We start from the raw sequence: 23,188 nt of genomic DNA, 5'->3' as shown, positions 1-23,188 counted from the left end.
CTAGAGAGTATGGAAGAAAATTTGTTAATAATAATAACAATAATAGTGTGCTGCTAGAAATCTTGAACATGCCAACAATTATGATCTGAAGTGTCATGATCTATGCTCACAATAATGTCAGAAATAAAATAACAAAACTTGTTACGGCCAAGATCCAAGAAAGAAGAATATACAATAAAATGATTGTGAATATAATATACAGTACAGTAAATTGTACCTCTCTACCTTCAGTCCAAGAATGAGTCTATAAAAAAAGAGTGTGAATTAACACTCTCTGGATCTTACCTGTTCTGACGGTGTAATTAGTCCGCGGCAAGGATAAGAAGTATGGAGCTACAGTCGGTCCCTGCTGCCTCACTTTCAACGTCAAGACATGTGGCGACATGACGGACTGGCCCGTCAGGTAGTTGGTAGCTTTACATTGGTATTTGCCAGCGTCTTGAGCTGTCACGTTCTGTAAGATCAGAGTACCTGTCGTCTCTAACACAGGCACTGAAAGAAGAATGGAGTACAGGAAAATCATTACTCTGCAAGAAATTAAGAAGGAAACTAAAAATGTTATTTACTCTCAATGAATTAGCTTCTCAAGATCTGAGAAAATCAAAGTGATGGTTTGCACTAATAATGCAAACCGAATAACAACAATCTACAAGGTTACCGTCAGTTATCACAACAGTCATCTGCAACAGAAGGCAGGCAAATTTTAGAAGTCAAAATGCTTCCAGTATCCATCAGAAGTTTAAGACCATCATTCAACAGAAATTTTATTACCCAAGATTGAAACCCAATAAACTCGGCGATAGTGCAGACACTACAGGAATAAATGGCAATATTTTTAGATGTAATTAATGGAGGAGTCTCGTATCACAGGCCCAGGAAATGGATAATTTCTTCCAAAGCAGCTTATTTGCATCTAGTGCTAATTTTTTAGCACTGTTCCAAATGCTTCGAGATTTTCTTTGACCGATGGCAAACGTATCTTTAAATTGAAGGGAGTTTTCCTGGAGAAGGGAATGTTTAAAATTTGACTCTTCTTCTTCATACATTTAGCAGTCCGAGACTGTGCAACTACAGGACTCATTGTGTGCATGATGTCAAAACTGAAATAAGGATGCAAAGTAACCTACTTGTTTCACTGCTAGACATTGGGTATGAGCGCTAATAATGGCACGTGGCCTCCAGAGAAGCCTGGTACAAGTCTTTTGAGTTGACGCCATATAGGAGACCTGCATGTCTGTGAGGCTGGGACCCTACCTTCCATGAAATCTAATGCTGAATATGGCATAAACACCCAGGCCTTGAGTTATAGGAATTAATTAATGAAGTTTGAATCCCCGACCAGACCGAGAATTGAACCCAGAACCCCTAGGACCAAAGGCCAGCATGCTAACCATTTAGCCATAGAGCTGAGCGGGTATGAACACTGACCCTACTCTACTGCTCACTTAATTTCCACCCAAGTGAATCCCTTTCTTTTCATCTAATCTTGTATCTTTCAGTAAATAAGTCGTGTAAACTATGAACAACAAAGGTGTCTAACACCTGTAACTACTCTGAACCAAGAACTCATTCTACCATCAAGAAAGTCAACTGGTCAAGCCTTGAGACAGCGTGAATGGGAGATGCACAACGAGGTTCGCTGCACCTCTACCAATGACTCCAATCAGAAGGCTGACATCATAGCCATCAACAATAAGGACAGGAAAGCAATGTTCTTACATCCTACCATTCACTTTGAAAGAGACTTGAATCAGGCTGAGAATGTGAGCCTAGAAAACTAAGCTATTAAAGTATCATGTTTGCCTTATTTGTCAAGAAACTACAAAATACCTATCGATCAATGGATTGGCAGAGGCCTGCTCTCCCTACTCAGACATTGACCTTACTATAAAATTTGAAAGTTCCATTCAGTGAAATAGAAAAAACAGTAATACAGATTCTGAGGGACTCTCTACAAATCATTCATTTCCGTCTATACCTAAGAAAGAGATTAACAATCCTCCCCCACGTCCCCAACTTAAAAAAAAGAAGAAGACAATAACACCATTAACAATTATAAATTTCCATTTTTTGATGTTTTAAAATTCTATTGAAATTGTAACCGGACTGTATTCCTGATCCAAATAGTCACTCTCATTGGAGGATGAACGATTTATTATTTTTTAAACAAATCTCTCCCTCTCACACTTAAATTTTGTGATCTCATAGAATTGGATCATGGTGGACTCACCTGTTACTTTCTCACCATTCCTATAGTACTGCAGAAGTGCAGGGGGAGAGCTGTATGGAGCTTCACAGTGTATCGCCACCGTATTACCTGCAGTCACCTCGTACGTCTCATTCTCACGAGGGGGAAACTGTTGCAGCTCCGCCAGAGTCAGCCGGGCAGGGAGAGACGTTAGTGCTGAAGCCCCGAACCATGCTACGCACTGGAAAAGGACACAGAGTACACTGGATTAACCACTGAGTAAAAATAATCCAACCTCACGAATAAATAGGTCAGCAATTTCAAAACTGTAAGAAATGGAAAGAAACCAACTAGTGACAGATCCAAATCATGTACACAGATAATAGCATAATAATAACAGACATAGTAGTAACATTTATAGATTTTAAAAAATCGTTTGAGTCTGTTGATAGGGAACCTCTAAATAAAATAATCCAAGAATTCAAAATCAAAACCAAATTGGCAAACCTAATCCATGAAACCCTCACAGACTGCATATCAAAAGTAAAATGTATGGATGAAATATCTAAACCTTTCAGAATAAATAGAGGTAATGGTTTATCCCCAAAACCTATTCAACTGTGTTCTGGAGAAAATAGTACAAATTTTGAATGAAAAACTAAAAGAATACAAGCTATCACCAATGACATTGAGAAGAAAGAACAGAGGTGTGGAAATAAACTGTCGAACCTTTGCAGATGATTTTGCCATACTTTCAGAAAACCTGACAAATGCAGCTATAAAAGTCAATCTCTTGGAAGAAATAGCCAACAGAACAGGTTTAAGAATTTCTGTAAGGGAAAAATTTTTTATGACAAATATAAAAAATGCTCCAGAATTTCTAATAACAGAAATAATAAAGATAAGAAATTCAGATATTTTGGAGAAACAATTCAAGAAAACGGTTTGGGAAAATCCGCTGTAGAAGAAAGGATACATAAGATAGAAAGAGCATACTGTATAACTAGGAATAAATACAACTAAAAGTGTTTATCTAAAAACCTCAAAATACAACACAATAATCAAACTGGAGTGCCCATACCTATGCAAGTGAATGTCTAGTACTGAATTACAAGCTGAATAAATTAGAAGTACTAGAAAGAAATATTATTCCGAAAAAACACGGTCTGCTGAGAACTACAGAACTGGAAATCAAGAAGTATTGATGAAATATATCGGAACACAGAAAATATAACAGAAACAATATGGGAGAGGCAACAGATATTTTCTGTACATTTATACAGAATGGATGACAACAAGTTAACCAAACATATTTTCAAACATCCTTGGAACAAGAAATCAACAACAACCTAGATTCATGAAGTCAAGAAAATTTTGGAAAGAAGCAATGTAAGAGAGAAGAAGCAACAGAGAGAGGGATTTTCAGAAAGAAAGTGTTAAAAATGGAAGGATTCCAAGGTCGAGAGGGAAAGAAAACAGGCTCAAAATGGTCTGAGGAGAGGAAAAGGAGGCATAGTGAGCAGATGAAGGAGGAAGAGGAGGAGGAGGAGAAGAAGAAGAAGAAGATGAAGAAAGCATTGAAATTGTAACAAGGTCCCTAGAAGACCCTAACAGAGAAATAATAATAATAATAATAATAATAATAATAATAATAATAATAATAATAATAATAATGTTACTGGTTTTAAGTCCCACCACTAACTACTTTTACGGTTTTCGGAAATGCCGATGTGCCGGAATTTAGTCCCGCGGGAGTTCTTTTAAAGGTGGGTAAATCTACAGACACGAGGCTGACGTAAATGATTACATTCAAATACCACCAGACTGAGCCAGGATCGAACCTGCCAACTTGGGCTCAGAAAGCCAGCGCCTTAACCATCTGAACCACTCAGCCCGAATGTAAAGAGAGATAGAAACATACAGTATATAGGAACACATAATGCGACAAACGTCAGTGTCAGAAGAGAGAGAGAGAGCAATGAAGAAGAGGAGAAAGGGACAAGGACTATCTGATTATCTTGCCATGAGTGTTCCCCGATTCATCAAGAGGACAGAGCTTCCATACTCAATGAAGATCATCCAGTCCTGATGTGAGAAGTGTAAAATAAGAAGAAAGCCTTTTAACACCTGCATGCCTCTTTATCATTTTGTCACTTCCTTTTCCTGTGTTTATCTTGTTCTTCTTATCCTTGTTTAGTGCAAAGGATAAGGACAGGGACAAGAAGTGGTGAGTAAGAAAAACTTCCGGATATTAGATAAAACTACGGGCAAGTGTACCTAAAATCCTGAAATTTTGATCCACAATTTCCGGCACCGTAAATGGTAATGCTATGATGATGATGATGATGATGATGATGATGATGATGATGATGATGATAATAATAATAATAATAATAATAATAATAATAATAATAATAATAATAATAATAATAATAATATCATCAGTACTTTTGCATCCATCTCTTGGCGCAGGCCAGAGCAAAGTGTAGCTTCCACTGAAGTCCCAGTCTCATCCATGGCTGTGACAATATGGAAGCTGCTGGGGTGTGGGTGGTGCTGATTAATGACATTCAGAGCACAACCAGTGTGTCTGAGTGTCCTGAAAGGTGTTGCTCATAGGGTTAGTTGTGCTACAATAGCACTGTCTGGCCTAGTGAGGAAAGCAATGGCAAACTACCTCACTCCTCATCTTGCCTAGTACGCCTCATTTGGGCTCTGCCATTGGCTTTTGTGGTTTCCCTATAACTGCATAGCCTTTGGTGATGCTATTTGAGGACCCAACCAGCCTCTGGGCTGATGACCTGACAGACAATAATAATATGTCCTCAGCTACCTTGGGCAGCCATTTTAATTTGCGCGTCGATTTCGATGTTCGGTTTTACTCTATCATATGGCAGAACAAATCGGCTGTCTCTAGTCACTGTAGCGCTCTCTCTCTCTCTCTCTCTCTCTCACTTGGGCTCCTGTTGTGGGTGGAGGTGGTAGAATAACATCCACGGTATCCCCTGCCTGTCATAAGAGGCGACTAACGAGCCCCACGGGCTCTTAATTTGGGAGCGTGAGTTGGCGACCAGGGGGCCCTTAGGTGGGTCCTGTCATTGCTTCCACTTACTTGTGCCAGGCTCTTCACTTTTATCTATCCTGCCTGACCTCCCTTGGTCAACTTTTGTTCTTTTCCGACCCTGGCGGTATGAGGAACTCTGAAAAGTGGTTCCAGAATGGGTAAAAAAAAAGTAAATAAATACAATGTAAATTTTAATCTTATACCAGTTGTATAGTATCATTTGAAGTAATTCCACATACTGTATATCAGTTGACTATATTTTTAAGTAGTACAGGAGGTATAAGTAGAATTTGAGTGTACCATTTGCCACCGAGGTAGACACCTCATTTGCAAATAAAGAGATTTTGATTTGATTTTGATTTGAGGGAGTTTCATTTTCACGCCCGTCGTGGCCCTTGTCTTCCTTTGGCCAGTAACTTCATTTTTCAAAGTGTTTTTTTTTCTTTTGCTATTTGCTTTACGTCGCACCGACACAGATAGGTCTTATGGCCACGATGGGACAGGAAAGAACTAGGAATGGGAAGGAATCGGCCGTGGCCTTAATTAAGGTACAATTCCAGCATTTGCCTGGTGTGAAAATGGGAAACCACGGTAAACCATCTTCAGGGCTGCCGACAGTGGGATTCGAACCCACTATCTCCCGGGTGCGAGCTCACAGCTGCGCGCCCCTAACCGCACGGACAACTCGTCCGGTATTTCGAAGAGTCGGATCCCTTCCATGTTCCCTCTGATTAGAGTTAATAGAGGACGGTTGCCCACCCAACAATACTTCCTCTTAAAACAGTAATCACCACCTCTCTCTCCCTCTCCCTCTCTTGGGCGATGGAATTAATTCTGTCGGGTTAAACACCAAGTGTGCCAGCAGAAATCTTTTACATGACGACATCGTACGCACTGGAGTGCCGAATGGACTTTTTCTCCCGCACTTCCCCGTGTATCATATAATGATACATCAGGTGTTTGTTTCTGTTTTTGTTTTATAACATGGTTTTTATGCTTTAAGGCTCGGGGTCTATCTGAAATAAGCGTTTAGCGTCGACAGTTTTGCGGTCGACAACAAAAAAAAAAAAAAAAAAAAAAAAAAAGACACTACCAGGTAACCAGTTCTTTTCTTTTTAATTTAAAATTTAGTTCTTGATAACAATGTATTTTTGTGTACCATTTGCCACCTCATTAGCAAATCAAGTATTTTGATTCGATTTGATTTGTCTATTCAAAAGTATAGCTGGCAACGTCAAAACTCGTTCTAGTCCTGTTGTATCATACGTGATACGTCCCTCCTCTCCACTCAGCAAATAAATACGTCCCCCCTCCCCACTCAGCAAATAAATATACTGTATTGTGTTTTTAGAGGGATGCTTTACTTTGCCCCTTATCATCACACTAAACACAAAACTAACAGCTGGAGCTGTACCTTAATAGGGCCACGACCGCATCCTTCCCGCTCCTAGCCCTTTCTTCTCTCGTCACCATAAGACCTATCTGTGTCGGTGCGACGTAAAGTAAATCGAAAAAAAAACTTAGTTAATGTTTAAATATCCCAACATTTTTGCCATTAAACATTTCTCTTTTTTTTTAACAATCAAGTCAGAAATCTACTCTGGGACTGCAAAAAACAACCTATGTACTCCACTTAACAATGACTACAAGCAAGAATTCAGGCAACAGATTCAGTAGAACTATGAAACAAACTACTCGAAAGGACAAAATCAGGAATGAAATAAATAGGAAGGTGGCTGACATTGAGGTCCAATGTAATAAAGAAGTGTAGACTTCTGTGCTATGGGGATATTATGAGAATAAAGAGCGAGAGACCTGCCAGATAATACTTCGACCTTACTGTCCAAGGAAAAAGACCAAGGGGAAGGCCACGGAAATGCTGGATAGATTCAGTGAAATCAAATGTGGAGGAGAGAGGTCTCAGATGGGAAGATGTCCTGGAACAGAAGGTGTATGTAGACAGGAAGAGATGGCGACCGTCTGTACTGTTGACCCGGGAAACTGAATTTGGATGATGATGATGATGACAGATTTGTCACAATTATTCCCTAAGAACCCATTAAAACACACACACACAGTTTCAAAATGCCTAAATTTGGCTTTGGGTCTCTAGAGGTTAGAGAAACAGAGTGCTGGTGCTGCTGATGATGCCTGTTGTTTAAAGGGGCCTAACATCTAGGTCATCGGCCCCGAATGGTACGAAATGAGACGAAATGTAATGACAATTTAAAAGTCCAAAACTCATTCAATGACCAGAATTAAAAACGTTATGATGAAGAATGAATGGGTGGATATGAATTTACAATAATCAACAGATCCAACTCACAATATTGAAAGTTAAAAATAATTCCAAAATTAATCCACTGACTAGAATTTTTAAAAAAGAGGCGATGAATAATGATTATGAACTTAAAACAATCCGTGGATTCGACCTGCAATGATCCACCTTCCCAGAAACTATCTTAAAACAATAGTATATACTGACCAAGGGGCTGCTTCCAAAGCACAATCCTGAATCGATGATGTTTGAGGACTAAACGGGTCCAAAATCCAGGTCAACGGCCCCTCATAATAGTACTTATAGCTAGGAAAGTAAGAACCATGGTATTTCTCATGAAGCAGTACTAATCAAAAGTACCGTATACTCACGGTGTTCCACACATTACGGTACTACCCACAAGTAATGTAATACGCACAGGTAACGCAGATCTATGGTGTTCCTCACATTACGGCGCCACTCACAGGCAACACAAACCCATGGTATTCCTCACATAGATGTACTAGTCGCAGGCAACGTAAGCCCGTGGTGTTCCGCATATAGTGGTACTGATCACGGGCACTGTAAAACCCATACTGATTCACCCTCTGTTGCTACTAATCACAAATCTATTATGTACCTAACATAGTGGTACTATTCGCAAGTAAAGGCGACCCATGGTGTTCCTCGCGTGATAGTACTAATTATAAATATTCTCAGGGTTCTAATTCAATCATCCATTGGTCGTCCCTTTTAGTCGCCTCTTACGACAGGCAGGGGATACCGTGGGTGTATTCAATCATCAATCAATCAATCAATACTGATCTGCATTTAGGGCAGTCGCCCAGGTGGCAGATTCCCTATCTGTTGCTTTCCTAGCCTTTTCCTAAATGATTTCAGAGAAATTGGAAATTTATTGAACGTCTCCCTTGGTAAGTTATTCCAATCCCTAACTCCCCTTCCTATAAATGAATATTTGCCCCAGTTTGTCCTCTTGAATTCCAACTTTATCTTCATATTGTGATCTTTCCTACTTTTATAAACGCCACTCAAACTTATTCGTCTACTAATGTCATTCCACGCCATCTCTCCGCTGACAGCTCGGAACATACCACTTAGTCGAGCAGCTCTTCTTCTTTCTCTCAATTCTTCCCAACCCAAACTTTGCAACATTTTTGTAACGCTACTCTTTTGTCGGAAATCACCCAGAACAAATCGAGCTGCTTTTCTTTGGATTTATTCCAGTTCTTGAATCAGGTAATCCTGGTGAGGGTCCCATACACTGGAACCATACTCTAGTTGGGGTCTTACCAGAGACTTATATGCCCTCTCCTTTACAACCTTACTACAACCCCTAAACACCCTCATAACCATGTGCAGAGATCTGTACCCTTTATTTACAATTCCATTTATGTGATTACCCCAATGAAGATCTTTCCTTATATTAACACCTAGATACTTACAATGATCCCCAAAAGGAACTTTCTCCCCATCAACGCAGTAATTAAAACTGAGAGGACTTTTCCTATTTGTGAATCTCACAACCTGATTTTTAACCCCGTTTATCAACATACCATTGCCTGCTGTCCATCTCACAACATTTTCGAGGTCACGTTGCAGTTGCTCACAATCTTGTAACTTATTTATCACTCCATAGAGAATAACATCTTCGACTGCGCTCCTACCCACAGGGGGTGAAAGCCGAGTGCGATATCACATATTTGTACTTGACTTAGTTCTACGCCCGATGCTCTTCCTGACATCAACACTATGTCTTCTTCTTATGACGCCGTCTCCCTTCGAAGGTTGGCGATCCAATTGATTATGATTACACGCGAAACGGCAGCACGGAAGATTTCTATCGACGTATGTCCATACCACCGTCGCAAGTCTTTCAGCCAGGAATTTCTCCGTCTTCCCACAGATATATTTACTACTAGCTGATGTACCAGTGCTTCGCTACGGGATTCTCAGAAAGACTGACTTTGTGGTTTTCCTAACTGAAATCAACATAAGTCATTAAAAAAACGTAAGTATGAATGTAGCGATTAAAAGCAATGCTATCATATAAAATACTCGATCAAATGGAAAGCCGCACGTTTTATCACTTTTAACGAACAGTGCTGCGGTTAGATTGCGGTGCCATTCTAATAGTCCAAAGTTCCAGAGCTGGGATGACCAGGCCGCAGATTGCCATGAACACTCATCTGCCATTATTCCGCTAAATATGCACACTGTTCATTCCAATCTGTGCCTCAGAGTAGGGATTGAATAGCCCGAATGCTATGATGATCCAGTGTGTTACGTACCAGTTGTATCAGAAAATTTATAAACCAGGGGAATGGCATGCCAAAGAAGAAAGTTGTCTAACTCCCCAGCTACTTCCCATCAATATTCAGGCAGGCTGTTACACTCTGTACGACTGGGCGAGTTGACCGTGTGGTTAGCGGTGCGCAGCTGTGAGCTTGCATCCGAGAGATGGATTCGAACCCCATTGTCGGCAGCGCTGAAGATGATATTCCGTGGTTCCCCACTTTCATACCAATCAAATGCTGGGCCTGTACCTTAATTAAGACCTAAGGCACTCCTAGCCCTTTCCTATCCCATCGTCGCCATAAAACCTATCTATGTCGGTGCGACGTAAATCAAATAAAAAATACTCTGTACGCAGCAGTAGTCCTATCTACCGGAGATGAGGGGCAACAGAAGACACAAAGCACATCACGACAAACAATGGTCAATGTAATGTTATTGTTGATCAATGTTAGGAGCTTTCTATATTGTAGGCCTTCACATTTAGGTTTCTTTCGACTCTGTGATTTGCAAAATATTTTATACCGTAAACTGCAGTTTCATATTCTACGACTTACGTAGCGATTTTCATTAAATACTTTTTACCCATTTTCTCGTTACTCGGCGCTGATATGGACTTAGTAACAAAAATCCAAATTCATGAATATGTTTGTGATTATAGCCAGTACGGTAACAATGTATAAGACATGAATAATAGGAAATGTAATACTATATAACCTTAATTATGCAGTATTCATCGATTACACCTCTAATAAGAAATATTTGAGAATTACATTTTAGGCCTTCCCCTAAACTACCATTTTTCTCAGCGTGAATACAATTATTGATAGCCTAGATTGTAGCAACTTATTCCCCAACTTTGCATACCCATTTTCTTTAAAATACGACCACTAATAACATAAATAGTTGAGAATTCAATTTTAGGCCTTCCCCTAAACTACCATTTTACTCAGCGTAAATAAAATAATTTAGAGCCTAGACTATAGCAACTTATTTTCTGACTTTGCATACCGATTTTCATCAAGATAGGACTACCAATAACAACAATATTTGAGAATTACATTTTAGGCCTTCCCCTAAACTACCATTTTACTCAGCGTAAATAAAATAATTTAGAGCCTAGACTATAGCAACTTATTTTCTGACTTTGCATACCGATTTTCATCAAGATAGGACTACCAATAACAACAATATTTGAGAATTAAATTTTAGGCCTTCCCCTAAACTACCATTTTACTCAGCGTAAATAAAATAATTTAGAGCCTAGACTATAGCAACTTATTTTCTGACTTTGCATACCGATTTTCATCAAGATAGGACTACCAATAACAACAATATTTGAGAATTACATTTTAGGCCTTCCCCTAAACTACCATTTTACTCAGCGTAAATAAAATAATTTAGAGCCTAGACTATAGCAACTTATTTTCTGACTTTGCATACCGATTTTCATCAAGATAGGACTACCAATAACAACAATATTTGAGAATTAAATTTTAGGCCTTCCCCTAAACTACCATTTTACTCAGCGTAAATAAAATAATTTAGAGCCTAGACTATAGCAACTTATTCCCCAACTTTGCATACCCATTTTCTTTAAAATACGACCACTAATAACATAAATAGTTGAGAATTCAATTTTAGGCCTTCCCCTAAACTACCATTTTACTCAGCGTGAGTAAAATTATTTATAGCCTAGATTGTAGAGGCTCATCCCCCGACTTCACATACCGATTTTCATTAAATTCTCTTCAACCGTTTTCTCGTGATGCGTGTACATACATACATACATACATACAGACAGACAGACAGACAGACAGACAGACAGACAGACAGACAGACAGACAGACAGACAGACAGACAGACAGACAGACAGACAGAAATTACGGAAAAGTAAAAAGTGCATTTTCTTGTTACTATGGACATGACCGATACAGAAATACCATTATTTTCAAATTCTGAGCAATATACAGACAAAACTCTTATTTTATATATATAGATTATGTGGTTCTTGTAGGGGTTTGTCGTATGTAAAGGTATGTGTGTGTACTGAGATAAACACAAGCATCCAATCTCCGAGGAATTAACTAGACAAGCTAAAATCCCCAGTCCGACTGGGAATCGAGCCCAAGTTTCTCTGATCCGAATGCCAGTAGGCTGAGCCAAGAAGACGGACAATTAAAATAAACTCAATGTAGTTCTCACCTGGTAGTCGCCTTCCTGTCGCTTGTCTTGCACTCGCACCACCAAGAGACTGCTCTTGCTACTATGGTTTCCTTCAGACACACCGCTCTCATTCTGATGCACGAAGTGACCATCGTGCAACCACCGGATCTGTTCCGCTGCAACACGTAACGAGCACTCGAAGCTAACCTCATCGTTCTGTGAGGCAACAATTGGTTCGGGATTCCTCACAAAAAACTGGCCCATATCTGGAATACAGAAAGGTGGCATTAATACAAATATCCATCATCATTTAAACAAACCCAACCCTTGCCTTCACTAAAGTATACCGTGAATAATAATAATAATAATAATAATAATAATAATAATAATAATAATAATAATAATAATAATAATAATAATAATAATAATAACGGTACCGTAAGTAGACCTGCTCCGTACATTTAAACTAAGCGCCTTTTAGAAGGCCGTCTGTAATGTGAACCTTGAACTGTGTATTGGAAGAAATTTGAACTTTAATCTTCAGATGTATCTACTATTGACTTATGTGCCCCTCTGGTAGGAGGATGCACAATTAATTTTTGCAGGAATTTTGGTATTTCGAAGTGTTCTAAACTGAAGTGTTAGTAGATTGTTTTTTGTGTTCTACGGTTGCTAGCACTTCTATCAAGACCGACTATACAATTTTTTATACAATATATCCGACCTTAATATTTCTATCGATTGGGAGGTACATGGTTTTGTTTACATTGTGTTAAAAATGTTATTTTGATCGAGTCACTGAAGCGTAAAATATATATTAGGTGAAATAGCAATCTATAATGATTTATGGTAAAACTTTACTTCTCGCAGCCCAACGTTTATAACATTATAGGGAAGTGAAAATAATGTAAATCTTACTTGGAATTCCTTTTAGAGGAGAGATGTGTTCATTGCCATGTCTAGGAACCCACCAGCCCGCCCCGAGAAATATATTTACTTTTATAACCTAATAAAGAACAGTAGCCGCCATCGTCCATGGCTCAAGTAGTTTCTTGCATTCTGATTGGTCATGGTGAACGGAATGTGACGTCATTGCCATCATTGCTGATAAATACATTGCGTTACCAACCCCGGCTGAATAAAAGCACAAACAAAAAAACACCATGTAAAATTACAATGCGGCTTTAATCGTCCGGACCAATGGTCTTGTCCAGGTCTTATCCTAACCGTCCGCACGGCAAGAACCAGTCCAGACCAATCGTGTTTCCACATGAAACTAGAGACGTAGGGCCGCTTCGCGGCTTCTAACCGTCCAGACCAATGGCCTTGTCCACGGCAAGAATCCTAACCGTCCAGACCAATTGTTTTGTCCACATGAAACTAGGGGCCTAAGGCCGCTTCGCGGCTTCTAACCGTCCAGACCAATGGTCTTGTCCACGGCAAGAATCCTAACCGTCCAGACCAATCGTCTTGTCCACGGCAAGAATCCTAACCGTCCAGACCAATCGTGTTTTCACATGAAACTAGGGGCCTAAGGCCGCTTCGCGGCTTCTAACCGTCCAGACCAATGGTCTTGTCCACGGCAAGAATCCTAACCGTCCAGACTAATCGTCTTGCCACTAGCTATCGAAGCACCTCACTCATTAGTTCCTCCGTACAGAGGTTGGCAGCTCGGAGCATAGCTTCACAACATCCTTCCCGAGAAGGCCGCGAGCGCTTCGAGCATACAAATAGATAGAGGGGGCGCTGCCAGCAGAACGTGGCGCTAAGATACAAATCAGCTGATGTTGGGCACCTATCGTAAATTGCGCGGGCCATCGGCGTAAGCGGAGCGATTTCAAGGATTCATTGTCGACAAACCAGGCTTTTTCTATGCAATTTTAATGTGTTACAAACATAAAAAGCACGTATTTTCGTTTATGTGATAAGTGAAGTACACCAGTCTGAAAGAATATAGCAAAAATTGTCATATCTTGCTCTGCTTACCATTGCAGTCAGAGATTTGAAAAGGGGAGTAAGATATCTTTTCACGGGCAAGGATTAAAATCTGTAACTCAAAACACACTGCCTTGATTTCATACAGTATCTAGGCTGCCAAGGAAAACGAGTATAAGGCAGAAAATGACTTGTACTCTGTTCGCATAGATGTTATTAATATGTTTACTTGTACCGTTGGGACCAAATGAAATATTAGGCCTAAGTAGGCCTGCATATAGTTTAGTTCTGACTTATAACTACATCGTGGACTTATCTTACTTGGAACTTTTTTGACATACTCGTTTTTCCTGGTAGCATAAATTTATTTCTGGACCTCACAGCACAGCCGTAAGTCGCGCACCATGACCACGCGGCTGAGCCGGATGTCCGGGTTTTCCAATACTCCTTCCAGGAAAATGCCGGGATGGTACCTTGTTTAAAGCAACCCCCCTCCCCTACTTGAATCCTAGACCTTAAAAACTAGTTACATACACAAGGTTACCAGACAAATTCAACAAACACCTGAGCATAAGGGGATGATGGTCAATATGTCCCAAGCCACTCAAATGAAGTAACATCATAATTTATTTAATGTAAGATATAAATGTTGGAGGAGGGGGTTAACAATGGGTTATTGTGGGATCAATTGGTGGATATCACCCTCTAAGCATAACTGATTATGTTATTCACTTATTTAAGTTTCCCTTCGGATCCCGAATTGCTGAAGAAATGGGCCATAAATATGGAGAGGGTTTTCAGCCATCAAAATTTAGTAAACTTTGCTCAAAACATTTCGAACCGAACTGCTTCGACAAAGAGAGGTTTAGCCATCCAGTTCCTCTGAAAGGATCAGTTCCGACTGTTTTTGAATTTCCAAGACACCTGAACAAATATTCCAGGCATCGTAAGCCATCTAAAAGTCGAAACAGCCCTTGCACTTCATCTTGCCTGGTATGAGAATGGGAAACAACGGAAAACCATCTTCAGGGCTGCCGACAGTGGGGTTCGAACCCACTATCTCCCGAATACTGGATACTGGCCGCACTTAAGTGACTGCAGCTATCGAGCTCAGTAAAAAAGAAGCTCTAATGCTTAAAGTGGAAGAAGGTAATGCCACAGGTAAACCTGTCCTTTGTAGCCTTATCACTGATGAAATGTCCATCAGGAAAAGATAGAATGGGATGGAAAGGCCACATGTGGTTATGTGGACATGGGGGCTGATGTTGATGATGGTTCACTCCCAGAAGCAAAGGAGGCCCTTGTGTTTCTGGTAAATGCCATCAATGACCATTGGAAGGTTCCCATAGCTTATTTTTTAATTGATAGCTTGTCAGGAGAAGATAAGGCAAATTTACTAACCACTGCTCTGACCATATTGCATGACACTGGTATTCATGTAGTCAGTTTAAAGTTTGATGGGGCAGCCAGCAACTTGCAAATGGTAAAATTTCTGGGCCTGGATATTCACCAAGCCAATGAGAAAACCTCATTTCAGCACCCAGTGATGAAAGAGCCAGTGTTTATTTTTCTAGATGTGTGCCATATGCTGAAATTGGTGAGAAATTCTTTGGCTTCTTTGGGCACAATTTTTAACAGTGAAGGTAGTGCCATATAATGGACATATGTAGGAAAACTAGTGGACATACAACTAGAAGAGGGATTAACGCTTGCTACTAAGATTCATAAGTGGCATATTAATTGGGAATCGGAAAAGGTGAAAGTCAGATTAGCAGCCCCAACTTTGAGTAACAGTGTGGCTCAGGCACTCAGGTGTTTGAAAAATTCAGGGTATGATTTATTTAAAGATTGTGAAGCTACAGCTGAATTTGTAGAAATTTTTAATAACATATTTGACAGTTTGAACAAAAGGGATATAAGTGCACATTCTCTCCCTCAACAGAGGTTTTTATAAAGGATTTCCTCAGCAAGGCAGAATCATAATCATGCAGCTATTAACATCAAGTTCATTAGACTCTTCTGTTCTCCACTCAAGAAAGAAGATTGGATTTCTTGGATTTTTGGTGTGCATAAGAAGTTGCCTTGGCCTCTATAAGTATTTAGTAGGCCTACTCAGTGAGCAGCATAAACTGAAATACTTGTTATTGTACAAATTCAGTCAGGACTACTTGGAGGTACCGTATTGTTCTCTGTCATTAGGAGAGGTGGTGATAATAACAATAACCCTACTGCTGCTCAGTTTAAAGCTGCATACAAAAGATTACTGGTTCAACATGAGGTAAAAGGAGCAGATTCAAGTAACTTATCACATAAACAAAAATACGTGTTTTTTATGTTTGTAACACATTAAAATTGCATAGAAAAAGCCTGGTTTGTCCCCATTTGTGAGTGATGTTGAGACATATATTGCTGGATTTGTGGTGAGGAAGGTGGAATGCCTTATCAAATGTGCAGTATGCTTGAGTGCTCTGAGGAGTGCCAGAGAGAACTACACAGACTACACTTTAATCAAAGAGAAGGTGTACTCTGGAAATGAGGGATTAATCATGCCCTCCTAAGATGTGATAGTGTTGTGTATGTTGACTGAAAGTGCACTCAGAAATATCAATGTAATAAGGAGCAAAGAAGTTTGTTGAGGTCAGTGAATGGAACCTTGTTTTATTGTATGAAGGACCATTTACTTTAGCAAGAACCATCGTAGAGCCATGAAATGGACTTGGTTAAGTTAACTGTGAAGTGTTATGTCAATTCTAGAATGCGACATGAATGTGCTAAGGTAGATGAGGAAAGAGACAGAAAGAAAGTAAGAAGTGTATTGAACAAGTACATATTGTTCAATCATCAGTGATTTGGGACAGTATTGTGAAGACATACAGTTCTCTGGTTTTCAAACATTCCTGATCTTCAGCCTGGAGAAGAATGGTGAATAACTTACATGTAAATATTTGTTTCCTGTGTTCTATCATACATTTGTGTATTAACTGGCTGCAGCTGTTTTGGTGAGTTGTAGCCTACATGGCTTCCTGTCTTTCATCATATTGTAAATTATGTTATTGTACATTTTTAAGGATGGTTTTGTGAATGTTACATCTCATTAGGCTTAACTAACTCAGTTATAGTTTGATATAGCCTGAGTATTTAGAACAGTTGAACAACTTATGATGTGTGTGTACTTATTCATAACTGATAGTGGCTGCTAACCTAGATGGTAGGTTGTTCTTTGTGCGTTCATGCATGATAGTGGCTGATAACCTAGATGTTAGGCCCTGTAAAACAATAGCTATCATCATGCCTAAATGTACATCTGTAAACTAAATTTGAAGGTCTGTGAATAAGTGTGATGAAGGTGACAGCTGTTCTTTAATAACAGAACCTTGAGGTTATCACCTGCATTAAGTATTGGTAATTTCAAACTTTCTTTGGCCGTAATTATTATAGGTGTAGTGGGGACGATTGCGTTATTATCGGTCACGTTTCTTGATTTATAAGGCTTAACCAGCATAATATCGGCATTATTAGAAACAGGTTATTGACATGTTTTGTTGAATTTATTATTTACAGCACTGTGAAAATATTTTAAAAATAACTATTTCAGACGAATATTACGGAGAAAAATTAAACTTGTGAAATTAGGAGAACTAAAATAAGTTGACAACGTGTGAGACCTATTCACATCACCGCACCGCTGAACTGATACATAAACACATCAGAATATCACACATATAAAATGATACTTAAAATTTTTCATACAAAAAGGAACAGAAATATTCCTAGGGAACTGCATTTATCACTATCTTCGATAGTTTAAATAAATTAATCATAAGGAGCTCGCTTAAATCAGGATTTAAAAACACTCCGCAATGCTGTTCTTATGGAAGACCGCCTTGTTTTGCCCTACATCAGCTGATCGCTCAGAGCTTGATGTTGGTGCCACGCTTGGCCGGTAGAAACATACGGAGCGCCCTCTCTATCTATTTCTATGCTCGAAGCGCGAGCGTGTAAACAAACGACATTCGTTCCGCGCGCAGCTGAATGTAGCGAGTGCTGGGCTGCGAGAAGTAAAGCATTGATTGATTTATTAGTACGGTGTATTGTTAAGAGTGTATATGATGGTATGTTTAGTGTATATAACAGTGTGTAGCAGATTTTAGAAGGCAGTGAAAGACAAGAGTCAAAAGAAATAACAGGGAAAAAAAAGAAAAAAAAAAGAAAGGAGGAACCCGATATCGCGAATTCATTAAGATGTGTTTTTTGCTTGTAAAGTCTTATTTCTGTACATACAGCAGAGTAAATAAATGCATTAAATATTGATTAGTGACCAAGAGTTATAAGCAGTAACAAGTGTAGGCCTATATATTGCCGTGCTGTACCATTCTGCTGCGTTCATGGTTGTAGATCGAATTATACCGTTGCGGATACTTCGCTTTTAAATTCCCTAAAGGTAGTCTAGATCTTTACGGAAGAAATGGATAAGGAATATACATCGGGAAAATTTGGAAGTCAAAGACCAAACTTTTGGATGCGTGAAACCAATATTTGTGGTTAAGGAAGATCTCTTTCCAACTGAAAATAGTGAACCTATTCCTTTTTTGTTGTTTTCTTATTCAGTCGGTGTAATTTCATGAAAGTTGACGATAAATACCTTAATTTCTTTGTGGAATGTAAGTGTGCGAGGGTATTTATATGAGTCATTGGACACTTAGGATCTCTAATTGTACGCAGTAATGTGAGAATGTGTGTGAGATTGTGTTGTGAACCGTGTTTAAGTTGAACTGCAGCAACGCCTCTCATACAACTATTCATAAGTTTTCTAAGGAATAAAATATTAAGAGAGAAGTGGAACAGGAATACAGATCGTGAATATTTCGACAAAACAGTAGTGTGCATACAGCATCTGAGAATAAGTCTGTGGTTAGGGAAGACTTTTTTCTAATACTAAATGGTGAACCTATTCGTATTCTTCATGAAAACTATTCATTTAGAAATATTATAATTGTTATGGTGATGTTCCGTCAGTGTCTATGTTCTTCCGAGTGTCGCGTGATTTAGATGCAATTGTATTTTGCAAGAATAGATGCTTGCTGCGGAAACGTTTGCCGGATCTTGGAGAATAACAAAACTTATAGTATGATAGATAGAGCTATCTGTACACTGTTACACAGAAGGAATAGTGACTTGCAGGAATTAGCTGCATTTGTAACACAGAGGTTTTATTGTTCCAATACCTTCCGATTCATGATGTGGATATCTGTTATTAAGCAGTCTACCCCAAATCCCCCTGTGGGTGGGGGCAGTAGAATAACACCCACGGTATCCCCTGCCTGTCGTAAGAGGCGACTAAAAGGGGCCCCATGGGCTCTAAACTTTGGAGCGTGGGTTGGCGACCACGGGGCCCATAGCTGAGTCCTGGCATTGCTTCCACTTACTTGTGCCATCCTCCTCACTTTCACCTATCCTTTCTGACCTCCCTTGGTCAACTCTTGTTCTTTTCCGACCCCGACGCTTTTAGGTCTGCGAGGGCTAGGGAGTCTTTCATTTTCACGCCCTTCGTCGCCCTTGTCTTCCTTTGGCCGATATCTTCATTTTTCGAAGTGTCGGATCCCTTCCATTTTTTTTCTCTGATTAGTGTTATATGGAGGATGGTTGCCCAGTTGTACTTCCTCTGAAAACAATAATCACCACCACCACTCTACCCCAAACTGAAGCTCGCCCATGTAGGTTAAAGGCATCAATGTTTAGAGTCAATAGAGTTTTTATACTCATATGTCGAAATATGTTTTAAGAGTTTCCAGTAAGGGAGGCTTAACATCACCAGGGCCGTTCATTGGGCTGGCATAATCATCTTGGGCGTAACTCCCTTTCATTGAGTGCTGAACACCACCCCAACTAAGGCAACACGTTATATTTCATCGTTCTCATGAGAGTGAATAAATTGAGGAATTTCGCACCATAAATTATTTTTAAACATTCAGAATGATGTTATAAATATCATTTTAACAGTTTTATCATGTGTTTTCATCTATCCAGCGAAGTGAAATCTAAGAGGAAACGTTATATGACTAAGTGAAATTTCTAAATAATCTCTTTTGCTGTGGGACTGTAGCAGAATATATCGTCGTTGCCGGGACTAAACCTCCTATGTGATAATATTTTTTTTATATATACTGACCCGCAGCACATACGTTATGAAGAGCGAGAATGCCTTGACAACGCACGGACAATATTGCACCTTAGCTTACAGATACCTTACCGGCCAAACTTCTAAGCTAAAATATTTCACATAGGAGGTTTTGTCCCGGCAGCGATGATTTATGTGATTCTACACTCATACTCAGAAATTAAGGATAATGCTGATACATGGTGAAACAACGCTATGGTGGGCAGTTTGCGGTTTTAAATCACCTCGGGGCATAACCATGTGGTGCATTTGACCTGCGGTCATCGCACGGTGGCGCTGGCAGCACTCCAAATACGCAGAGGTGTGTTGGTGCATGTCAGAGTACGGTGCAGCGAGTAAGTGTGCAGATGTTTTCAGACGTGCTAATGGTGACGGTGTGGTGGAAATGGCTCAACGAACACATACTGATGACGTTATGAGGGGTAGAACAATAGGGCGACTGGAGGCTGGTCAAACACAGCAGGTCGTAGCACGGGCCCTCCGTGTTCCACAAAGTGTGATCTCAAGATTATGGCAAGGATTCCAGCAGACAGGAAACGTGTCCAGGTGCTACAGTACGGGACGTCCGCAGTGTACAACACCGCAAGAAGACCGATATCCCACCATCAGTGCCCGCAGACGGCCAAGGAGTACTGCAGGTAGCCTTGCTCGGGACCTTGCCACACTTGTCTCCAGACACACAGTCTACAGACGACTGAACAGACATGGTTTATTCGCCCGGAGAGCTGCAAGGTGCATTCCACTGACCCCTGTTCATAGGGGAGCCCGTGAAGCCTGGTGTCAAGAACACAGTACATGGTCATTGGAATGGTGTTTCCAGATTATGTTCACGGACGAGTCCAGGTATAGTCTGAACAGTGATTCTCGCCGGGTTCTCATCTGGCGTGAACCAGGAACCAGATATCAACCCCGTAATGTCTTTGAAAGGGACCTGTATGGAGGTAGTGGTTTGATGGTGTGGGGTGGGATTATGACTGGTGCACGTACACCTCTGCATGTCTTTGACAGAGGAACTGTAACAGGTCAGGTGTATCGGGACGTCATTTTGCACCAGTATGTCCGCCTTTTCAGGGGTGCAGTGGATCCCACCTTCCTCCTGATGGATGATAACGCACGGCCCCACTGAGCTGCCATCGTGGACGAGTATCGTGAAACAGAAGATATCCGGCAAATGGAGTGGCCTGCCTGTTCTCCAGACCTAAACCCCATACAGCACGTCTGGGATGCTCTCGGTCGACGTATCGCTGCACGTCTTCAAACCCCTAAGACACTTCAGGAGCTCCGACAGGCACTGGTGCAAGAATGGGAGGCTATACCCCAGCAGCTGCTCGACCCGTTGTGCGGCCTGTATACGTGTGCATGGTGATCATATCCCATATTGATGTCGAGGTACATGCGCAGGAAACAGTGGCGTTTTGTAGCACATGTGTTTGGGACGGTTTTCTCAACTTATCACTAATACCGTGGACTTACATGCTATTAGCGCCAGTTTTATGAAGTGCCACGTTGTGTGGCACCACAATATGCAATTATCCTTAATTTAGGAGCATGAGTGTAGTTGATTATATATGATGAGTAGCGGTTCGCGAAGCGTTTAAGTAGGTGTAACAGTGATTTTCCCTACGATGTTACATTTATCATGTTAAATTACCGCCGTTGGAAAAATATGTACGTGATATTTTCGTAATTGCTGCCGGATTGAAATAGATATTGTACAGCGCTTTAAGTGATATGAACGAAAGAAAATTAAGGTGACGCCGGGCTGAGTGGTTCAGACGATTGAAGCTTTGGCCTTCTGACCCCCAACTTGTCGGGTTTGATCCCGGCTTAAATCGGTGGTATTTGAAGGTGCTGAAGTACGTCAGCGTCGTGTCGGTAGATTTACTGGCAGGTAAAAGAACTCCTGCGGGACTAAAGTCCGGCATCTCCGAAAACCGTGAACAGTAGTTAGTGGGATGTAAAATAATAATAATAATAATAATAATAATAATAATAATTATTATTATTATTATTATTATTATTATTATTATTATTATTATTATTATTATTATTATTATTATTATTATTATTATTATTATTATTATGCGAAGTTTTATCGTCGAAAAGAAGTTATTACGTGCTACCCTAACCTTCATCAGTCGGCAGCTACTGGGCCCAAGACGTCCACAATTTTGGTTTCGATATTACGGTCTGATATATATTGTAGTCGGTCTGCTTTTATCTCTTCCTTCTTCATGAAATTATTAGCCAATCAGAAATTTTGGATATGAATTCAATTAGCCAATCAAAATTGAGGGTGTGTATAGGTCTTCGGCCTAGAGAGTTCTGGAACCTTCCGCTCTGCTATAAAAGCTGGGAGCTTTTGGGCCATGTTGTCTTTTCCATCGGTCCAGTCTACAGCTTTAGAGTGCATGCGTAGTGGAGGCAGGGGAAAGCCTTGCCCGCCGTCGGAAGGCCCACCAGCTCAGGGTAATGGCAGACATCTTTAAAATATGTTGTAGTTTCAGAAAAGTGAATTGAGCGGAAGGTTTCAAATTATTTTTAATGTAAATGTCTGAAGTTTAATATCATCTTTTAAATGTAAATTCGCCGGGCTGAGTGGCTCAGACGGTTGAGGCGCTGGCCTTCTGACCCCCACTTGGCAGGTTCGATCCTGGCTCAGTCCGGTGGTATTTGAAGGTGCTCAAATACGTGGGACGTAAAGCAAATAACATTATTATTAAATGTAAATTCTCAAGCAAGTCTTAGAACTTTATTCAAATCCCTGTTGGGCAAAATGAAAATTAGGGAATAGAGAGTGTTCACCCTCTTTTAATTCCCATTCAACTTGGTACCGGGGTGACTACGATTTTGTGTAACTTTAAAATTTCTCTCTTCTTTTGGAACTTGATACTTTTCTCCATCTAGTCACCGTCTGTAGTATAGGCTTAGCCTCTGTAACTTAGGGCCATAAGCCAAGATTTTTAATTGTTTCAAAGTGTATTTCCAAAGGAGTGCAAGTGTTCGCCTCACGGCCGATATCTTAAACCTTTTATTTTGACCTCTAAGGCCATTTAGTATGGACATTTATTGCCCCCTGTTTAATTT

The 23,188-nt window shown here is 40.1% G+C and overlaps 1 protein-coding gene across 2 annotated transcripts in view; it reads right to left on the bottom strand.

Annotated features, from left to right (window-relative positions):
* LOC136883248 (interference hedgehog) overlaps window positions 1-23,188 on the bottom strand; it is a 304,457-nt gene that overhangs the window by 40,850 nt on the left and 240,419 nt on the right. For both annotated transcript variants that reach the window (XM_067155456.2, XM_067155458.2), the window contains exons 3-5: window positions 12,028-12,254; window positions 2,231-2,429; window positions 286-492 (exon numbers count right to left, since the gene is read on the bottom strand). In XM_067155456.2, coding sequence (XP_067011557.2) covers window positions 286-492; window positions 2,231-2,429; window positions 12,028-12,254 — 633 coding nt within the window. The remainder of the gene's footprint in view (window positions 1-285; window positions 493-2,230; window positions 2,430-12,027; window positions 12,255-23,188) is intronic.

Source organism: Anabrus simplex, chromosome 11 (assembly GCF_040414725.1).
Source record: "Anabrus simplex isolate iqAnaSimp1 chromosome 11, ASM4041472v1, whole genome shotgun sequence".
Taxonomy (NCBI): Eukaryota; Metazoa; Arthropoda; class Insecta; order Orthoptera; family Tettigoniidae; genus Anabrus; species Anabrus simplex.
This window is presented reverse-complemented; position numbering and strand designations above follow the sequence as displayed.